This window comes from Meleagris gallopavo, chromosome 21 (assembly GCF_905368555.1).
Source record: "Meleagris gallopavo chromosome 21, MGAL_WU_HG_1.1, whole genome shotgun sequence".
Lineage (NCBI taxonomy): Eukaryota > Metazoa > Chordata > Aves > Galliformes > Phasianidae > Meleagris > Meleagris gallopavo.
Genome location: NC_139424.1, coordinates 3,936,925 through 3,959,469, shown reverse-complemented (window position 1 = coordinate 3,959,469; position 22,545 = coordinate 3,936,925). Strand labels below are relative to the sequence as shown.

At 42.1% G+C, this 22,545-nt stretch overlaps 1 protein-coding gene across 6 annotated transcripts in view; it reads right to left on the bottom strand.

The window, feature by feature from the left end:
• CUX1 (cut like homeobox 1) overlaps positions 1–22,545 on the bottom strand; it is a 226,856-nt gene that overhangs the window by 104,831 nt on the left and 99,480 nt on the right. For all 6 annotated transcript variants that reach the window (XM_085240899.1, XM_085240894.1, XM_085240895.1 and 3 more), the window contains exons 5-8: positions 14,300–14,437; positions 10,830–10,953; positions 8,778–8,854; positions 7,928–7,994 (exon numbers count right to left, since the gene is read on the bottom strand). In XM_085240899.1, coding sequence (XP_085097025.1) covers positions 7,928–7,994; positions 8,778–8,854; positions 10,830–10,953; positions 14,300–14,437 — 406 coding nt within the window. The remainder of the gene's footprint in view (positions 1–7,927; positions 7,995–8,777; positions 8,855–10,829; positions 10,954–14,299; positions 14,438–22,545) is intronic.

Here is a 22,545-nt window from a genome sequence, read left to right as displayed (position 1 = left end):
TTCATCATACCAGATATTTTTTGGGGCATACAAAACTGCAATCTCACATGGTGTTCTTGTCTTTTAACTGAGATCAGATGATACATAAGTGAGGTCTCATTAAGTGCTATCTCCAGGATGAGGCTGAATCAGACGGGACAAGCATCTCTGATGTCCAACACAGCTGCTTCTCCCCAGGCTGTGCTTCAGCCACAGGCATTGAGGATAAGGGTTAAAATGGAAATAAAAGATTTACGTCAGGTGGGCAGAAGAAATCCTTGCCAGAAACTTTAAAGCTCCAATAATGGTGGCAGAGATGGCAGCTGCAGGACTCACCCTGAGCTATGTGAACACCTGAACCGGCATAGAATCACAAAGGTTGGAAAAGTTGTCTAAGATCACTCAGTCCAACTATTCATCTACCACCAGTATTTCCCCACTAAAACATTTTCCTTAGTACAACATCTAAACATTTCTTGAAGAAAAATCAACAGCAGATAATATGGTGAAAACTGTTTGAAAATATACTTTTAAAGCAACTGTGGATAGAGTAATGCCCTTGTCTGTGTAGTAAGGTAGCTTATAGCTGTAATGTCACAGTAACTTTTTAAGGTAGGGAAGGGATAAGGCACATTTATGTGCACATTTAACGAGATGCTGAAAAACCTGTCTAATGAGGAAATAGCATATGGATACTTTAATGAAGGTTGTGCCAGACACAGTCGCTGACAGTAACTATGAACATGTTCCTGTTCTTGGAATTCAAACAAAAAAAGAAAATGAAAACAAAGGAGAGCCATGGAAGCTGCTCATTTGGAACGAGGCAGGACATAAGAGAGCAGATCAGCAGCTCCCAGGGCACAGACGGCTTTCCAAAGGGAAAGATGACAAACGCAGAAAGAAGAGAGAGTTATCCAGGACACTGTTTTGATGGCTGGACCCTTGCGAAGTTTCCTCTCCATCTTTTTCCATTCCGTGAGGCAGCACTACACTACGTGACTCGTTTTCTCGCCCGCTTTGTTGTTGCGTGGGAGTGGGAAATGCAGCTGGAATCCATCTACTGAGCATGGGGAGAAGAGGGTGAAGTACATGGCAGTGCGGAAGGCCTGTGTGGTAACTGCCTGGCTCAGCGAGGCTGTTGCTTTTGTCAGGCTTGCAGGGAATGCAGGTCCTGCTGGCAGGAAGATGCTCGGGGTCTCTTCTGTTCAGCAGAAGAACGCAAAATGCTGAGGAGATTTGGCCCCAGCAAGGGCAAGTGAGGACAGACAGGACAGGGCTGACACTGCCCCTGCCTGCCTGCCTCATGGAGACCCAAGAACTGAGGAAGCTCTAACCTTATCCATTGGATTGCAGGCCCAGGACACAGCTGAGCACCCAGCACACAAGCACAGTGCTGTGAGACCCTCTGCAGCAATGCTCCATATTCATTTAAAGTCTTCCAGCTAAGGATCTTGTGTCAACCCAAGGTTATAGATAACAGAACTGGGTGATGACTAGAATATGCTGGAATACCCCAAGGCTATTTTTTTCTACTTTGGGCTGTTAAATAACACCAGCTTTTAGGCTACACTAGAAAAGGGAACTGAACAGTCTCACTCGAGGTTAAAAAACAAACGAATAAAAACCTTGTGTGGACCTAGGGCACTTCTGTGCTGTCAGAAAGTTACATTAACTAATTACAAGCCTAGCAAGAGACAACACAGTCCAGCTACAGCACTAAGTCCTACAAACTACACGCTCCATTTCTATGGAGTTCTCAAAAACGCAAACTTAAAAACAAGAAGAAAATCCTCCTTTGCCAGCTTGTGGTTTACGTCCCTGACGTCCGTGTATTTCTTGATCCCAGCCAAGAGCAGCTTTGCTCGCTCCGAGCATCGTGCTTGTTCCTCTTGCCTCAGTCTCTCTACCAAAAGTAGAGGCTAACAGCAACGTTTCAAAGCGAGCCTTTCACAAAGGTTTCTAAGTGTCTGATGGCAATGCTGTAATTCAGTCCTCACAGCAAACAGTGTTGAGATTTTATGGTTTGACTGTAGGCTGAACTCAAAATTTGATCAACCCCCCCCCCCCTCCAAAAAAAAAACCTGACAAATAATAAAAAAAAAAGCTGGTTTACAGAAGAGCTTTCCAGTCCTGTTTCACACAGAGCTTTACACCAAGAAACAACCTTGGTGATTCTGTGATTCTATGATTCTGTGAAACTGTGCAGATCTCAGAAGTATTCTCACCAAACCACTTCATATTAACGCTGGATGGTGATTGTGCATAAGGTACAATTAAAACCTTTAATAAAAATCTCAACTTATAAAATGCACGCAGAGCTTTCTGTAAGATCCAAGACGTTCGATTTTTCTTCCTTTATTTTTAAATTAGTTCTCTTTAACGTCTTCCTCGCATTTTCATCTCCCCGCTATCACTACTCCTGGGTTTCATTGACAGCAATATGACTATAAAGAATTTAAAGAGAAAAGGCTGTAAGACACACGGCCTGTGAAGTTCTCCATCTCCTGTTTTTAGGGAAATCACTTTAAGTACAGCAATAATTCCAGAGACGAGCATTAGAAGTTAATGACTCATCAAAAGAACAGGAAATAGGAAACTTTAAGACCTTAAAGGCACAGCAAAGAGAAGGTATTTCATGTCATGTACAACACAACCACCCTAACTACAGTATTTCAGGCTCAATGGGGGAAGCAGCATTTGAGGACATCTATCACAGTAATTATGTAATGCTGGAGGGAGCACAACTTCATTTTTTATTCAGTTTGACCCTGAGCACCGTCAAAATAGAAGACTACAAACATTTGGAATGTGATATATTGGTACGATCTGGTACTTAAACAAGAAAGGTTTAAAAAAATTAAAGTAAATAATTCATAGGCCAGATTCAATTCTCAGGATATATTGGGAATTACTCCCCTGCAGTCAGAGTTAACTGAGACTTGCCCCAGAGTAATAGAAGACTTCACATGAATACTTGAACTCTAATTCCGCCATGTAACTTTAGGCAGAAACAATTCTCACGATTAAAACTGCTGCTCCTGTCTCAGAGCCCAACCCAACACTCCCTCACGCACAAAGCCACCTATTTAGAACTTAATTCTACACCCAAGGAACAGGTCTGCTGTACATCGAGCAGGAGTGCCCTTCACCCCCAGCAGCCACCAAACACAACTGCGTCCTTCTGTCACTGCATTTTGGCAGTGAAATATCACCCCAAGCCCCTCTTCCTGTCCCCAGCACGGTGACTCATGCACCCTGCACTCACATGCAGGTAACAGGAGGAGACGTTTGCCTCACTGCAGCCCTCCTGCCCGCGCTGCAGCATCACCTGCCTCCCTGCTCAGCAGTCCCCATCTGTCACCCAGCTCTGACTTTGTGCAGATTACTCGAGGATTTATTTATTTTCAAGCAGGATACATGGATGAAAACAGGCACTACTTTGTCCTCCTGCTCCTTAGCTTCCACCCATTTGTCTCATTAACTTATTTGGGGCTGTCGTGATATTACGCTGTAAGCTCCTTAGGGCAGAGATGGCCTCTGTGAGATAAATTCCCACCCCACTGCCCCAACATCACTGGATGAGGTGTGTGACCACCACAAGAAAAGTCATATTAAATATAAACACTGAAATGTTGTGAGCCACGTTCACAGAGCCAGGCCTTAAAACATCAAACATCTTTCCCGTATTGTAAAGCAGGGACTGCCAGCTCACAGACCACATTTTCATCAGCTGCACTCTCGTCATTTCCTGATTTCGTTTTCATTAAAGTGTAGTCCAGGATTAAAACCAGTCAGCTGGATCTTCTATGTGGTGCAGGCAATTTGCAATATTGCACCGGTGTTCAATCTTAATGACGCTGCACAAATACACCCCTCTGTGTCATCCTTTACTACACTGCAAAAAAAATAATAATCAGCCTAATCTATAAATGGAAAACAGTTTCCTGCTTCATATATTGGAAGACAACATGCTTTTCTATAGGTTATTAAAAGTAATCACTTTAGGATAAATCCTCTAGTAAATACAACAACATTTTTCCTGCATTTCATTTTCTGTGCACGCACCACTTTCAAAAGATCAAAAAGTTGAAATCTCCCAGAAAATCACAGAGGAATGAAAGCAGTGGCAAAGCTGCCTCGACTGACAACCACAACCTCAACATTTTCTGCTCCGTGTTGTTTTCTAAGGCTTTTTATTGCACGATCAGGTGCAGTACCTAAAGCCCTCACAAGACTATTTAACATTTACTGGTGAAAATGTAGCATTTCTGTGAAATTTGATATTTTCTTTCATCAAAGGCAGGGAGCCTCAACCCACATGTTAACAGTAATGTAACAAGCCTACTGCATGTGCTACAACTGAAGATCCTTTTCCAATTAGAATTCATTTACACTGGGGAGAGGAGGGGCAGGAACAAAGAGGTGGCTCTGGAATTTATTTAGAACTGGAATTGGACCATTCCAGCTCGGAGGATCAGCAGCTCAGCTGGGAACATACATACTTGTTAGGACTCTGCAGAGAAACAGAAGTGAAAGAGCTTGTTAGCAAGGAGCACAGTTTGTCCTCAGAAATCCAAGGAAATGCACACGAGAACTTTATTTTTTTCTATGGAGGGTAAAGAAAATCACGTCTGTTGTACTGGGGGAAGAACTACTTAATTTTCCTAAAACTTGAGCCTGAGTTTGCTATTCAGTTCCAGCTCTGGTAGAATCTCCAGATCAAACTCATTAGCGTCTGTTAAAACCAGGTTTGCTGATAGAAATGCGTGGGACAGCAAACAAAATCAGTATCAGGCCTTGAGAGAGGATGTGCCTCTTTAATTGAAAAAGGCAGAGTAATCATTCATTTATTTAACCCAGAGATGATTATAATCTGAAAACCTTGAAATCCTCTTACACAACAACTGTTTTGGCAAACCCCTCTGTGTTCCAACAAATATTAAACTGTGCTTGCCATTTGTCTAAGGAATCTTGTATTAATAAACATGAAGAAGAACACTTTTACCTCCCACACTCAATGACAGAAGAAAACAAAGACCAGCTGTATTCATCAATGGATCCTTGTTCTGCACATAAAGGCTAATTACATTTTACTTCAAGCCTACACATGGAAAACTTTTCTGCTGCCATCTTGTCAAATTCAGCGTCTGATGTTCCAGCTGACAGACTGCAATGACTGCACATAACGAACTTCTTTCTGCCATTAACACCTTCAGCACCCTGCACGTGGGCTATCTGTGCAACGCAGTGCCCGGCTTCCGCCAAAGGGAAGGCTGATTTCTGTAAATCCCAACGAAAGGAGCTCATTTCACTGAAGATTTGAAGTCCAGAAGCCAATCTCAGTTGAAGATGCCCTGCCAGCACCGAGCTCAGTTACTCCGCACCTCCCTCTGCACACAGCGCTTTGAACCGGGACATTCTGAAACCACCGGCACAAGATAAACAAACAAGCTGACACAGTGACTTCCAACTTCGAGATCACAACCACCAGTCACTAGGATAAAATCCAGACTCCTTCATGCTGATACTGAAGACTTTTCTTTTCTTTTTTGAAAGCTTTTCACAGTTACAAACAGTTAAAAGACAGATTTACTCCAAAACTGACAATCTTCAAAGTACTTTTAGCTTCAAAAAATTGACAATTATCTTTTTTTTCCTGAAGGCATTCCAATTCATCTGCATCAAATAAGTGTCTGTAAAACTAACAATTCTGGCCTAAGATAAAAATCACATGTTTTTAAAACACAAAATTAAAATTGGCAATACAAGTAGCTTTTTAGACTTAGATCAAAAGAGGGTTTCTTTTCAGAGAAGAATCAAACTGTCTTTCACCATTTTTATTGGTGTTTTTTCAACTTTTCTCCCAGCTTTTACAATTAAAATAGATGACTCAATCTCACTGTCTACATTCAGTTCCCTTTTCATGGCTTTCTAGATTTCCATATTGCAGAATTTGGGCTGCAAACACCACGGATGACTGCTATTATGCAAGCACTATTTCTGCCATAAATATCCAAAACAATGATAAAATATTTCTGCTGTTATTACAGTCTACAAGTTTGTTTTCACAGTGTATTAGTTTAGGAGATAACGTACATGCCTAATGCCTGCTTCAGGATTCAGCTCTGTGATATCTACATTACAGACCCAGTCTTCATCACTGTTCTGATACAGATCACAATAAAACTTCTTGCAGCTGCAGATCCGACTAATGTGATGTAATTCGCTGTGTGTTAGGTAAGAATTGTACTCAAGATCATAAGAAAACATCTGTGTGAATCTTCCCGAGAAAATGAAATACATTAGAAGTGCAAGCAAACTGTTTAGAGTACATCTTTTGCATAGTGTGATATAAATCATGCTACTAAGGGAAACTGTATTAAAATCCAATGCAAACAGTGCAAGTAAGAACTGAAAAAGAGTGAGGGGTTAAAAGGTTCAGAGCCTACAACCACTGAGCCCTGATGCCTGTTCCTGCAGCAATGACTGCAAGGCAAAATCCCAGCAACAGAGCTGTCAAGCATCAGTTATGAGCAGAAAGGGAAATAAAGGCAATTTGCAGTAATTTAAGGCTCCATCAGAAACATCATTAGTATGCATCTCTTAAAGAAGGATGAAATCAACGAGGGAAAAGAATACATTCGATCACCTTATGCAGACCTCAAAGGGGACTGGAGTTACAGGGTACAGCCAGAATTTACTTTGAAGATTACTGTTAATGATGTAGAAGGTATTTCAACCCCAGACGCTGATTCTTAACCGCTATGGACAGAATTTTGTAAGCTACAAGCTCCCCATGTTCTTCAGAGGGGAACTGGATCCTCTGTGCTCACAGAACCACACACTAAGAAATTAAAACTTCTTGTGAGTTTAAGTGGCCTTGAAAAACCTGATTCTGCCATGTGCCATACCAGAAAGCCACTTCCTTATAAGCCAAAACAAAGCCATGGCACTCTTCCCATCAAGCCTGAGCTGAAGTCTCTCTCCCCAAAGCATGGAGACTGCCAACAGCCTTCTGCTTCCATTCTCTTCTGTACCACAACAGGTGGCTCAGCTGGGAGGAAGGGTTTTCCTGTCTATTCACCCACCACCCTCCTACTTGGAAAAGGAGGAGGCAGTGATGCCCTGGGTGTGACACATGCAGCTGGCAAAGGATGTGGCCTCATCTTCCACATCTTGCTCTTACAGAGGGCACCCCTTGCTTTCCCATCTCATTTCCAGAAGAAGGAAGCACTGTTTGGGCTTAATTCTGAGACTGCTACTGTTCATGAGATTTCCTTCTCATCACAACATTTCCATAAATACAAAGAGTGAAAAGAAAAAAACAGCAGAAATCTGTTTATCTGTTTTCTGTCTTTTGTCTCTGGAACTGAATGTTAATAAAACCAAGGGATAATTACAGTAGCCATTACAAAGACAAGGATATATATATATATATTTGAGATTACCTCTGTGTTCTGCTTGAATAAAGCAACAATTGGCCAAAAATGTCATTCTGTATAGTTTGGGGTGGATTTGGGAGAAAGATGACTGCTACTTCACAACCAGAAAGAATCAGGGTGCTTATCAATGCAGTGGATATCCAGAGGTAAACCCATTCCTCCCAGCAAGACTGCAGAATCACAGAAAATATTTTAATTCTGAAAGTGGCCAATTTCTAAATAAAATATGAGACATGGAATAAAAGATGCACAGCAGATGCAGCACCTGAGAATTAAATCAGGAACGCAGCAGCATGTGGCCCAGGCAAAGTGTATTGTTGGGTAGAAAAACATGAGAATTAATAAACTCTCTACAGGAGACCACATTATGACAGTGTTTTTTTTAAAAAAAAAAAAGTGGACTCCTGAACCTCCCCCATCTCATCCATTTCCAATAGGCAGATACAAAATAAAAAAAGCAACGATACCCTGAAGGAAGAAATAGGAGGAAAGCAGTGAATTCTTACTTTGCAGTAGTTTCTTCATCGTATTTTGTTTTCAGATCAAACAGTTCTGTTCTGGTTTTTTCCAGGGCTAAAAGGCAAAAACATGAAGCATTACACTGCTGTAACAACAGCGAAAAGCAAGAAGACTACTCCATTCTTTTAATTCAGCCATAAATAAAGCTCTGTATCTCCTGATGAAAAATCCTTTGCTCTATCTTCTTACCTAGGCAAATCATTACGACTTAGCAGAAATTTATCTTTTCGTTTTTTGTTTTCTTCTGGTATTACTTCAACATTATAAAAATTTCCAGTTTCCATTCTGCTTAACAAAGCTAAACATTACTCATTTCTTATTTAGCTAGCTAAACTGCTTATTCATTTGAAATATTTACTGCAATAATTCAGGCAAGAAAATTTCTTGTGTTCTCGAAAGAAACAAACGCATCCTGTCTTGGAATATGTAAGAGTGCAGAGATGGACAGAAATTTGATGGCAAGTCACAGAAGAGGCAAGACACACTAGGAGATACTGGGCTCATACTGAACCCGGCCCACTATAAATACTTATCATAGATCAGAAATGTGTAAAACCAGAGCAAAACACAACGTGGATGAAAAGTTCCATGGCCTGTTTTCATTGCTGTGATGTTCTAAAGCTGTATGAGCTTTGTGCTTGGCCGTGCCCACTCTATTCATCAATAGACTGCCTGCAACCCAAGTGTTCATTTAAGGTGTGAAGCCCCAGCGAAGCTCTGATTCACAAAGCACATTCGAGCTCTGCTGGTTCACACACAGTCCTGACTCAGTGGAGGATCTCTGTCCTCTCACCTGCAGTTTGAGCATTGGTATAGATCAGAATAGTGATGCCAAACCTGTTTGCAAAGCTTGAACTTTGTGTTCGGCTTCTTCCAGCTTCGAGGCTGTCGACATCTGTGTCTCCTGCAATTTTCTGTAAACGGAAAAGAAGAGGTGAGAACAGAGCATGCAATCATGTTAAACAACTTACTTGTATTTTGCAAATTTGGAAGATGAAGTGATTAACTGTCTCCACCGTAACCAGACAACTGACAACACCACACAGACTACAAGGTGCTTCAGTGGGACCCATAAATCATGTCACATTGCAGTACTGTTCATACTTTGCAGTCCCACTTATTAAAATTTTAGCAGTGTAGCCACCTCATAACATAAGCTGTGAACATTATACAAGAGTTGACTGCTATATAAATGACAACTTCAGAGGAAGGTTTTCTTGAGCATAATTTGTTTTGGAAATGTCACACACATTAAGAAAATTGTCACCAAGCACCCTCTGTTGTACAAAGTTAGTACAAGGAGAATGATACATTTCCATTTTACTGTCATAATGAAGAAATTTCTTGCCATAAGTGATATACTGGATAGATGAGGCAGCTGTTTCATCACAGCTATAATAGTTGCCAATTTCAGTAATATTATTTAGCTACTTCAAAAAAACTCCACATATTTCAAAACAAATTTCACATTGATATTTTCTCTATAACATAATCAGACCTTTAATATGCTCACATTTCTTATGGCCACAGGCAATATTTTCTGGTGTGTGTCAGCAATACACATTAGCATCATCCTTCCACACAGCCACTACACCCTTTGCTAACGGCTAAATGAAAGGAGTTATAAAACTCATCTTTAGAAGAGAGTCTGTCCAGCATCTCCCAGAAGATGTTATTTTTATGACACTGCTTTTAAGATATTCTGCAGATTTTGGAATTGTGAAACGCCTTATAAAAATACCAGCATCTGACTTGCACTCTCTAGGGTACGTACCTTTATTCTCCAAAACTACTGACCAGACTGGTAACTGTTTGTAGTGACAAACTCACAATAGCTCCCTTCACCCCAAATGACACACATGGAGAACTCAAAATCTCCCCTATGCATTCTTTTTGTTGCTGTTGTTGTTTTGCATTCTAAGACCTCTCATTTTGTTTTATATTTATGCATTTCTAAATTGTAATTGCTGAAGACATTGCTTACATGTTACTTATCAGAGAGTAACCACAGATAATGATGACTAGAGAATGCCTTGTGTTCAAAGGTAGATCCTTCCCACTCAGCTCTGAATTTAAGCAATCCATGTACCAACTAAAAAGCTCACATAAACTGACGGGCTTCTACGCTAAGCTGAACATGTTAGCCTCAATGTTATTGTTCCATGAGAGAAATAAACTCTCAAGGTAGGGAACTCAGCTTGAAAGAACTCCCTTACGACTCCTGGTCTCACACAGAGAGATTTGTCTGCCCACTGACCTCTAAGATTCAAACACTCCTTACTATTTGGAGAAGATCAGAAATGCATCCAAGATGTTTAAAATAAATTTTAAAAAAAGCAATAATGTAAAAACTGAAATACTTGTTAATTTTAACACCAGAATGTGCAAGCTACTTTGTAGTTCTAGTTCAGGAACACAGTCCCCTTCTTATTCACGATCGTATGAGCACGAATGAACGCCTCTTGGGCACAGTGCTCCATCTGAAATATCACAGGGTTGTACCAATAGCACAACGATACTCTGACACAGCAAGTGGGCACAGCAGAGTGAATTACACTGCAAGCTAATGGAGAAAGATTAGTGTCACAAAGGACAACACAGCCAGTGAAGAATATAAGCAGGTTTGCACTCTTCTGAACATGACACCCCTCCACACAACGCTACTGCCAAGCAACAATCTGTCCTTGTTTCACTCCTACACTTCCACAATTGTTTTTCTGTGCAAAGTTGAGTATCAAATAATTCTGTGTCAAACACATAAATCACCAGAATCTCTCAATAAATGACCTGTCTCAGCACACCAAAGAAAGGATCCTGGATGGGAGGAGTAAACAGAGAAATACATCTCTCTTCTTCTACAACACCTACAGAGGACACATGCACACTCACCTCTCCTTCTCTGCGAAATCATTTTGTAATTTTTGTTCTTTTTCCAGAGCTATGTTCTCAGCTTGGTTCTTCAGGGTCTGTTCATATTCTCGGATTTTCTCCTTAAGTGCTTTTATTGTAACCTCTACAGAAAAACAATAGGGAAAGAATGAGTTTACATGGCTCCACGTGGCTCCACAACACAAGGCTTTCTTTACCCTGTAGGCTCAGTGTGTTTTAAACTTTAGCTCTTCAACTCTGACACAAAATCAATGGATATGAGTCCCTTTAGAGACCTTTTACTCCCTAAATGTTAAATTGAACTTTAAGTGTTTATGTTGAGAAGGATCAATGCAGTTTGCTGGAAAGCAGAGAGGAGGTTTCTCTAACATGACTTAAAAAAAAAAAAAATCAATTCTAAAATATAATATCACCTTATTGACTAGTCTCGAATTAGCTCGCTGCTGAGTACAGATTAATAAAGTCCCAGTGTGGGTTTAAGTATGCATTTGTACATAGGACAGTTAATTCACCTCATGTGCTCATGTAAAAAGAGGCAGTTTTACTATGGTTCATGCACAGATGCAATCTAACACTAATTGAACACGTATCTCAGGTACAGCTCTGTCCTGCTTCACAACTGATGACAAACACCGCAGTTAAGATCTAACTGCAGTACTAACAACAGATCAGATGCAACAGACACTCTGGAGCCCTTCATACTCCCGTTACTCAGACTGCCTTCTCATCCTCATGGGCTTCATGCACAAGCACCAACTGTTACAGCTCTGAGTGCACTTGTAGTCTTTCAGGGAATCTGAATAAACCCTCCTCTCAGATGACGGAGCTTCCTTGCATTTGCTGCGCCTGGTGATGGATGAGAGATGAGGCAGAAACCTGGAGAGTCACCATGGAGCCACTGATGGACAGTGTCACGCGTGCCCTCATCCATTCCTATGTGAAAGCCCTCTGATCCCACCCACAGGAAAGGACCTAATCCTTATAGGGGCCATGAGAAGAAAAGCAGGACATTCACCAGAGTATGCTTTGTAACAATAATGGAATTTGGAAAAAGCATCAGAGTGCCAGAAGTCTTGCAGCTAGCAATACACTTCAGTGTACTTACAGAGAGATGTGGCGGGTTAAAGGCATCAGCTTATTAGCAGCTGCCATTAACGATGCTTTGGGAGAAATACCTTTGGATATAAAACATTTCTGGTTCTGCAGAAATACGGCAGAAAGACTAACTCTGCTATGAAAAGTAAAGCCTAAGTACTTGGGAAAAAATATCTCAATAATACCACCAAAACCAAGCATAATCCTTTAAAAGCCTGCACTTTCAGACTTGACTGGGGAATTGTCCCAGCAGACAGCAGATACCTGGCGATAAGGTCTGCAGGCTGGGAACTGCACTGAAGGCAGCTGGCCAGAGAGACCACGAGAGCAGAGGGAGAGTGGAGAAGTGACTGCCAGCACAGCCACTACTTCTGAATGAAGGAGTGGGATTGTGCTTGCCATGCAAAAATCAGATGAGTCTCATTACTGATTAATAAGCCATGAAAGGGATGTGATGGCTGTTTTTTTTTGTTTTGTTTTGTTTTTTTTTAAGGAGCAAAGAGAAATGCTTCTGAGATCTGGCAAACATGAATTCTGCTCTCCTGAATAAGCAAAGGGTGCTCCTTCACACATGCAAAAGGATGCTCATTCATACATACAAAGGATGTACTATTTGTGCTGGAGATATCTTTGCTGCAAGTATTTTCACATATAAACATGCAAAAGTATTCAGGCATCTGAACAAGCACAGAATCCAATAAGCAGCTTCCATTTCAATAATCTCCAGGAAATTATTAGAGTTGCGTCTTATCCATTCAGAATGCCTTATTTTAAAAGGAAATAGAGTACTAAAATTAATGCAAAAAATGCACAAACATGGGAAAAAAGTATTACTTTTGTGATAGAATCTGTTTTTACCTCTAGGCACAGACTAATCCTCTGCACTGTTCCAAAAACGAAGTGCCTCTTTTGCTGTTCAGGTCAGCTGAAGCTTGTTAGCCACTGCCATTTATACCAGTTTTGGAAGAAGTTCTTAAAGGCATTGTACAGCTTGTATACAGCCCTCCAAACAAAGAGATTAACTGATCAAAGCACCCTTAGCTAACAACAGGCTTTTCCCTGGATATCTTATTAATGCCTGTTTGAAATAGAGTGTGAAACTATTGCGCTGGCGTCAAACACAGCACAAACACCAGAGTGGCAACACAGAAAGGAAGTCAGCACACACAAGGGGAAACAAAAAGACCAGTGTGTGCACAGCTGCTGCAAACAACAACAGAATCTGAGATCTATTCCACTTTCTGGGATGAACCCCTATGTCATGCCTGCATGTATGGGAAGCACAGCCTCATGAAAACTGCACAGTGACTTACAATGATTGTACATTTCCAGTGCAAGACTGCCAGTGGGCAGCATTATGGTTCCCATGTAACACCTTCTGTAGCGCAACCTGAACCTTTGCAGGCTGGGACCTGTCCTCCCCAAGGGCCATTCCTTCCATGTTAATATCATGTAGGTGTACAGATGCTTCTTCTGCTGAAAATGAGATGCAATAAATCCAACCTGGCTGCTAATGTTGCTTTCAAACGTTACCATTTGGGTGCAATGGCTCCATAGTCTAAGAAAGCTTCAATGTCTCCAAATGTGTAGAAAAAACCCTCACCTATGATCCAGAACATAGTACTGAATATGAAAATGACAAGCCCTACGTACAGGGAAGCAGGCATACAACCAAGCAAAACTTGTTTCCTGGTGCAGGAAACATGTTCTTCTGAGATATAAGAAAACTTGAACACTTCTAAAGACAAAAGGCTTTAAATCTAATTGAGATTTTCATGTATGTCCATCTACTCCAGTCTCATGAAAACTTAATTAAACATAATTAGCTTGTTTACATTGTTCCACACTGTTCTTTGCACAGTTTGTACAGTAAACATAAAGTATGCATGCTGAATGTACTCCAGCAGCATAACGCAGATTCACATGAGGAAAAACAGAGTAAAATTTCCATTTGTACAAGTCTGTACCCATATATGAAATACTGGGTTGTTGGCTTTTTTTTGTGCATGGCTGTATAAGATATGTGTTCTACGTGCACCCACGCGCCCGTTCAGCTTGATGTCAGCAGCAGCACAGCCTGCATGTAACTTCAGCTGGTGGAGTCACTTCCAGGCAGAGCTGGAGGAGGCTACAATGCAGTAATAGCCTCATTCTCTGATGTGGTGCTACAGAAACTTTTCAAGAAATCCAAAGAGTGTAATCCAAAGCCACAAACGCACAAATGCAGAAGTGGCAACAATACACTACTATACTTTCTTTACTGAATTTCAGTGCTACTGTCAACTCTGCCTGTAAGAAATAAAACTGAATTGAATCTCAGTCTTCAAATGTCAGTATGCATTAAAAGCTGATAAACGAATTCATGTGCAACCTACCCTGATTTTTCACCTCGGCAAATTCTTTGTTGTATTCCTCTAGAGTTTCCCTAAGTTTCTGGTTCTCTGTTTCAATATCGTGCATACGTTGAACCTTCAGCTGAAGCTGCTGTCCTAAATCCAAAGCTGGAACTGGATCTGAAAAAAAAAAAACCAGCAAAGTAAAACATAAGGTAACAGTAACACTTCTGCAACTCCAGCAGCTCAGGGTACAAGTAGCCTTTTTTCTTTTTTTTTCTTTATCGATATCCAGTGACAAGTTTTAATTACTTTTCCTGTATGCTCCTCACTTCATATCCTATATAAATTAAAAAAAAAAAAAAAAAAGGATAGTTAACTTCACCTAGGCTACCCTTTAGATTAGAGCATGCTTTCCTCACTGGGGCATTTACCCACAGGGCAATCTGCCCTGGGTGCAGACAGCCACAATGCAATGGCATGTGACAGCCTGAAGTTATGTATTTTTCTTTTCAAAATGAAAAGTTTGAAGGAGAAAAGCAATCCAGACAATACCATCCACGGACAGCTGGTGTCCCTTAAATACCTTCACTTTTGCAGGACTGAATTTCTGAGGAAAATTCTGCCCTCCTGCACAGCTGAGCACTAAAAGGTTATTCGATTAGAGAGATGTAAGCTGTATTTTCTCAGAGCGACAGATCAATAATAATTGTGTGAATTTAATACCATAAATCTTGGATTTTGTGACCTGCGTTCCCCATTTTTCTTATACTTCTAATCGAATAAACATTAGAAATTATTTTATAAGTTCTTGTAACGTTAATTCTCCGATGCCGGTTCCCTTCCCGAGGACACACCTGACACGTACACGTGTCATTTATTCTGGGATTTCTTCCCCATCAGGATAGGAAAACGCTGGAGTCCAGCAGACTTATAAAAGATTATTGAATACATTTCTCTTATGGGCGCCAGCATCTCTTGTGGAATGGCTGCAAAGATTTAGTCTCCTGTCGAGGAATGCTAAACACCAAACTCAGCGGATCAACAACAGTATATGTTAGGGAGTTCACTTAATTTTCAACCACCACAGTCATTAATTTTTCAGACCACCCTCAGTCTCTGGAAACACATAATAAGTCTATTGTACCTCTGTTAACACATTAAGCATGAGCCTGTGTGTTTTTTCAATATGCCAGCATTGTTTCATAGTTTATAAAAGAATAGTACTGGGTTATGTTGAGCTCAGAGACATTGTAAGTAGCAGTCTGCTGCATTTTGTTACTTCAGTTCTTCAACAGCTCATGGCATTACCCCGTTCATAATACAAAATCTAGGTTGCTTGTCATCTGTTCTCTGTACATACATAGTTTATGACTACATCGCTTTTTCATTTATGCTTTTTAGGCCAAATACTTTTCGTTATTATTATCTGCATTAAAATATTTATAATAAATCAAACTTAAAATGTTATTGCGGCAGAGACGGGGGGGAAACAGGTAAGGAATTACACACCAAGTTTAAGTCACAGCAGTAGCACGAGTTACAGTCCCTGCAGCATTGCTGTGCGGCCCCATTAAGGCGCAGGCTGTCACAACATGCCCTTCTCCCACGGAGGTCTGCGACCCTTTGTGGGACCAAATGCTTGTCAGCACCATGCTGCAGAGCCAAGCCTGGGCAGTAGGGATCTGAGCACTGCTTATGGAATTCCTACAGAATAGCATTAAAATGCTAGAAGGAAAGTGAACTTTACAAAACTGTGAGTGCGATTTTACCCCCACTGTAAGAAGACCAGACGCCACAGATGCATCTTGCTCCAAATGCACGTGGCTTTTTACTTCCAAATCAGACCAAAATAACATGGGCATTATGAAGTGAATAATGACAAACCTTTAGTCAAATCTGAGGTCCCTGAGCAGCTTTATGCACAAAATGAAAATGCTCACGATCTCATAATTATTCATCAGGACATGTATATTTAATTTAGCTCTATTAAAGGTTAATGTTCAAGTAGCAAAACAGTGGCAGAACAAACAAAATGTAAGAACAGTCTCTGTGCATTAAACTTCAAACTTTACCAGAGCCCATTTGAAGGACTGATGGCCTGCAGCCACTAAATAATGCGAAGGACACGGCATGAGCACCTCTTAGCCTTAATTTTTATCACTGCATGGCAATAAGATGACCAAGACACTGTGACCAGAGACACAAATAATTCAGTTCTCACGACAAGCCTTAACGTGCTCTTTAATTAAAAAAAAAAAACACACCTAAAAGGCCATGATTTCTGAAGTATTTATGAACTAATTAATACGAAAGAAGCGTAAACCCTACTTGAGTGGAGTGGATTTAAAAATAAATAAAAATACTCCGCTTTTCCCAATGTATGCATGCATGAAAAAGCATACCTTTGTATATTAACCAGGCTTACAAAGTGTGTTTCATGTCATTTAACAGGAGGTCACTGAATTTTTAAACAAGCAATGGACCAAAACTTTCGATTCATTACACAAACAACAGGCACACATGTTTCAGACGAATCAAATGCCACTAGCTTATAGGCAGCAACAAAGACATGCCTTTTCTGTAACTGCTAAAAGAGAAAAATCATCTCAATTAACACTTAAATGTAGAAAACTCATTGCAAATTATTCTCCTTGTTTGGCTCTTATCTGGCTTGCAGAAGTCCAGGATCTCTGCATGGCACGAGATAAATAAGAAATGAGAAAAAAGACAAGAAGAATCAGCTCATCTACAACTTAAAGCCCAGAGTGCGATTGTTACTGCCCAGCAATAAATGGAGATGTCTGTTTTTATACTGAGTTCTGCGCACATTTCTATCTTTTCCTGCTCTGTTCTGCTCTCCTAAGCAACTTGTTGCACCCTACCCCTCAGAGATGCCCCCTGCACCGTGTGTGCATACAGAGCCCCACACACCCAGACCTGATCCCTGATGAGCTGTGGGTGTCCCTGCTCACAACAGGGGTGCTGGACCTGGTGGCCTTTAAGGGCCCCTTCCAACTGTAACGATTCTGTGCCTCTATGAGGTTTCCCCACACTACCACAGCAACGCTGCTGCTTTCTCTTCCCCAAAGACCTCACTGAGCAGTCTAGAGGAGCTGAGTGGACGTGGCCCAGCTAATGAAAATGGGAGCAAACAAAAAGGGCAACGCTGTATAGCAGTTAATACACTCCATCAAACAAACAGGGTGCAAAGCAGCAGCACTTCCAGACCATTCACATACTATGGACAATAAAACACTGCATAAACAGTGCAAGAGAACAAATTATCGGTGCTGCTGCTTCTGCATGTAAACAAAGCACCGTTTTCAAAGCAACCTAAAGGCAGGTCCTGATAAAACGCTGCTTTACATTATGAGCTGGATGGAGGCAGCGCCTCACACCTGCAGCCTCAAACCAGGAGGCAAGGCTGATCTATCAGTGACCAACACCAATTCCAAACAGAGTTTTGTTCATAAAACCCAAACCCGACACAAAGGCAGCCCTCAGTGACAGAGCAGTGCCTGCTGCCCTCCCTGGGCACACTGGGCTGGACGCTGACATCACAGCACTCACATTGAGCAGGGGCACTCTGGGCTAATGTAATCATACGATTACATAATTAACCCAGCTGTCTCATTAAGAAAATCAACTGGAATTCAGGGCATAATTAGTCATACAGCAATTAGCATGCTGATGAGCAACTGATGAAAAGCTGTCTCGATATGGAGTATGCTGGGACCACCCTCGTTATTTAAGTAGAGGAGGGGAAAAGCTCCGGAACGTAACGCTATGTTGGAGGTCTGCGTTCGGTGGTGTTTCGGGAGGTGGAAGCTCAAAAGTTGCCCGAACAGCGCGCGCTGCTCGGAGCTGTCAGCCCAAAGGAAAAAAAAAACGCTGTCAGTGCTTAAATACAGAGAGAGAGAGAGAGAGAGAGATGGGAGCGCGCGTAGCCCGCAGCCCGGCGGGACGCTGGGGCCGCCCTCGCTCAGCTCTTCCCGGCAGCCCCGGGCGGTGGGGGGCGCGCGGCAAGGCCCGGCATGGAGCCGCGGAGCGGGACGGGACGAGCCTGAGGCGGCTCTGAGGCGGGAACGGCCGCGCGCCCTGAGGCGCTGCGCGGAGGCAGCGGCCGCACGCAGCAATAAGTCGCAATTCGCTGTTTTAAAAAAGCACCCGAACCCTTTTGTGGAAGTGCGGTGCCTGCGGGCGCGCTTTGTTTGTTTACAACGTGGGAAGGACCACGCAGCGCTCTGTCCGTATCTTAAGATGGAGCTTCTTTCCAAAACAAAGGGCTCCGTGCTCCCTCCTCACCAAGAAATCAAGTTATGAAACAGTGCCAAACTTCGGGGGCAATTAATATTTCATTCCGCTGTAATGCGTTTCCGAAGGTTTGGGTCTAAAAATAATCCGTTTCACAAAGAGCGTGGTTTTGTTGCCCAAACCGTGGTGTAAGGAAGGCTTCCTCACAAACACCCACGCAAAGCGCTAACAGGAGGGGAGAAAAACAACGACCCCTCCTTATTAACACAATTTTAACTCTGTTTTTATTGATTATTTTTAAAGCACTGCCACAATGCTGAAGTTTTTGGGTTTCCTGAAGGCACCGCTCCAGGTCCCGCACTTCCTCGGGAGATTGAATCTGAAAATAACCCGAGAGCCTGCTTTGGAAAAAAATAATAATTACACTGTAGCTTTTGAATATTCAAACACCTCACAGCATCCTTAATTAATTCATTAATTATTCCCCTGAAATTTCTGGGGTAAATTGATATAGCCTAGAGAGACTGAGACAAAGATTTCGCGGAATAAATGATAACTTTCCTCCTGTTCCCCCCTGACTCCAGCAGCCCAGGGACAGAGGAGCTACAGCCATGATTTCATTTAGAACAAAGCTCATCATCTCTCCAGCTCCTCACTTCATAAACAACATGAAAAGGTTCTTCCTTCTATCACGAATGAAACACATTTTCTTACTCTCCCACCCCACAGCACCGGGATCTACTCCTCTTATTTTTCCCATTTTTCATGGAATTCTCCCCACCCTGCTGCCCTCGGAGCATTCCATAAGGGCTCTATCAGCAATTCCCAGTACCCATTTCCCCACCAGTGAGAAAGCAGGCACCAAATTGTGCCGAGCCCGCAGAACAGCAGGGCAGAATTTTTCCAGTACTGATGCAGCCCTTCGAATAGGGATGACAAAGCCACAGCACAACAGGCTCTGCTCCCGGTAATCGCAATAAAGTGGCAGTGGCAACACTCTGATGCCAAGAGGGTCAGCTGAAATGGTATGAGATGCAGTAGGGTCATTTTGTCCACAATCCCATGGATCCCTTTGCCATTATGTGGCTCTTAGATTTGTGGGCTGTTATCTCAAAATATCTTCTTTCTGGTGAGCAACAACAGAACTCAAGGGAATGGCATGGAGCTGCGGCAGGGGAGTGTCAGGTTGGGCATCGGGAAGAGGCGCTGCACCAGGATAGGTGGTGGGGATGGGACAGGCTGCCCAGGGCAGTGGGCACAGCCCTGAGCTACTGGCATTCAAGAAGTGTCTGTATAACACTCAGACATATGTTCTGATTTTTGGATGGTTTGGTGGAGCCACAAGTTGGACTCGATCCTTGTAATTGCCTCCCAACTTGAGATATTCTATCATTCTATGATCCTTTCTTCCTCTACCACCATGGCAACCTGCTGGAGGGATGCTCTGGCCTTGCACCAGGCCGTGAGATGCATCTCTATCCCAGTATCCAAAAGAATCGAACAAGGCAGTGTAAATGATTGATTCCTTAATGAATTGTGTCTCAGTTCCCTTTATTTCCAAAGAAGGAACCAAAATTAATCCACAGAGAAGGTTTTAATATTCAAAGTGGGTACGCATAATAGGTGATACAAGATTTTATGGCACTATAATATGCCAGCTAAAAAAGGAGCTAGTGACTTATAAGAGGAACCATTGCAACTGAAAATGCTCCAGTTTGTCATTAATATTCTTGTAATGGCTGAAGACATTGGAATTTACTGCTTGCACACCGAGCTCAATACAAAGCAAAGGGCATTTACAGAAAATCACTCATATGCTGAAAGTTTCTTTTCTTCTGTTTTGAGATTAGAAAAAATGAGAACCCTCCACTGTATTTGAAAGCTCTGTATATACTCAGAGGGGTTTGTTCTGATTCCATTTCACATTCCTGCAACTGAAGAAGGGAAAGTCTGATATTCTCCATCACACATGCACCCACACACTGCCTCTTCTGCTCTGAATATGCACTCCTGTTCCAGGTACCAGGGTCAGGGTTGTCCTAACCCCAGTCTCTAAAGCAGAAGCTTGCACAGGGCGCTGCAGCAGCACCTCCAGGCGCAGTTGCCCATTGCTGCAGGGCTCTCCTGTGCCCGTTCACTGCATCTTTCCCCTTATCTGCACCTCCCCTCTTCCTTCCATGCCTCCAGCCTACCAACTAAAATAGGGCTTGACAACCTTGCAATAAATTTTTCAAAGTGCATGCTTTAGGGATATTTCTTCCTTAGAATATTTATTCCAGCTTTTACAAAGGAATTTATCCAATTATTAATTCAACGAGGAAAAATGGATGAAAAAAGAATGTGATCAGACAAGCTCAATTGGAAGCCACATATTAAAGTATCAAAGCAATTTTTAGTTATTGTGACACTCGTCTCAATAAGGATAAAGTGAACCAGTATAAAGACCAGCAGCGGCCAGGACTTTGTGCCTCATCGGAAAATAACCATGTAGCCCATCAGTGTGCCCTACCAGCACGCACTCAGCCAGCACAGATCCCAAATGGTATCTTATGCTGCGTTCCCGAGAGGCACGGCGCAGAACTGCGACCCCAGAGGGGAGGAGACTGAAGTGATTCTGAGCTGCTTTCCTCAGTGCTGGAAATTAAGGGTAGCAGCCACTGACCCCAGCAAACTGCCGCTCCGAGTCTCCCCACGCAGCTCTTCACCCCCACCTCAGGCATTCTTTTGTGCAAAGGTTTGCAGAACAGTTTGTGGGAAAATCACCAATGCCTACATTCCCTCATTTTTTATTCTATAGACTTCTCTTCCAGCCAAAACTGGGGCATTTTAAATATGTTTATATAAGTCTCTCATTTTTTTTTAACCTGGCCTGAACATGCTGGCGAAGCATCAAAGCGTCTGCCTTCAGATGGGGTACAGTCACACGCTACATCCCTACCTGCAGCCGCATGGGTTCACTAATTTTCACTCTTTCAAGTATTAACTACGTCCAATTTTCTGCTTAATTTTATCAGATTTTCAAGTGCATTTAGAAAGACACCCTACCGCTCTCTCCGAGGTGGTGTATGCACTGCTGCTGCTGTCCATGAATAAGTTCATTTTGCTTCCTTTCCTCCTAGGACTACTCACTGTCACGCTGATTTGTTTTCTCTCTAACGTCGAGCAAAAGCACTCGTTATGAATATTCATTTCCATTGCAAAGTTAGGGACAGCAAAAACACCAACAGCCCTTTCATTTTACGCTTCTAGCTCCAATTTTATTTACGTATATTTCATTTGAGAAAGGGTGATCATTTTGACACCTATCACTGTTTATCAAACCTGGAACTGCTTAAGATTTTTCACATCATGTGCACCGAGAGCAGACATTCCTCAGAAATGCTCTGTGCTGATCAGCCGTGATACACCACAAACTCATATTACAGCCTGATACTGCTCTCCTAGAGTTTCTGAAACAATTAACAATTAGCCGAATGAAAAGCACTCTGAGAATTAACTTTTGCATGCCATGTTTTGAGCATGAATTTCCTGAATTGTATTTCCTCAGCTCTCCTCTACAGGCACAAAGGCTCTGTGTGCTTGGCTTTTAACTTCAGCACACTGTGCAGCCTTCTGGTCATCTGGGTGCAAACAGTCTGTGCACACCTTCTCCTATCAGCGCTGGTATTAACCTTTACACTTCTGCTTAACATTACGCTCCACAAAACAATCCAAGCAAGCTACATAATATCCAAGAATACGACGACTTCATACACATTCATCACTTCCAACGTAAGCAAGAGATAACTTTTCTGAGAAGAAATCTAACCTGTTTTTTTCTCGTGTCACCTTTAATCACAGAACATTGATCGAGTGGCCGTTTAAATGGCAGTCTTCTCACAGTCCAAACAGCAAAGCAAGTGGCTAAATGGTAAATGATCACAAACAAATGGAGTTGGGAACTGTGTTCCTTAGTAAAGGAAAGGAGCTTTCCTCATGGGTGAGAAACAGATTTCTTCCTCTAGAAGTAATCACTAACATTTACTTTAATT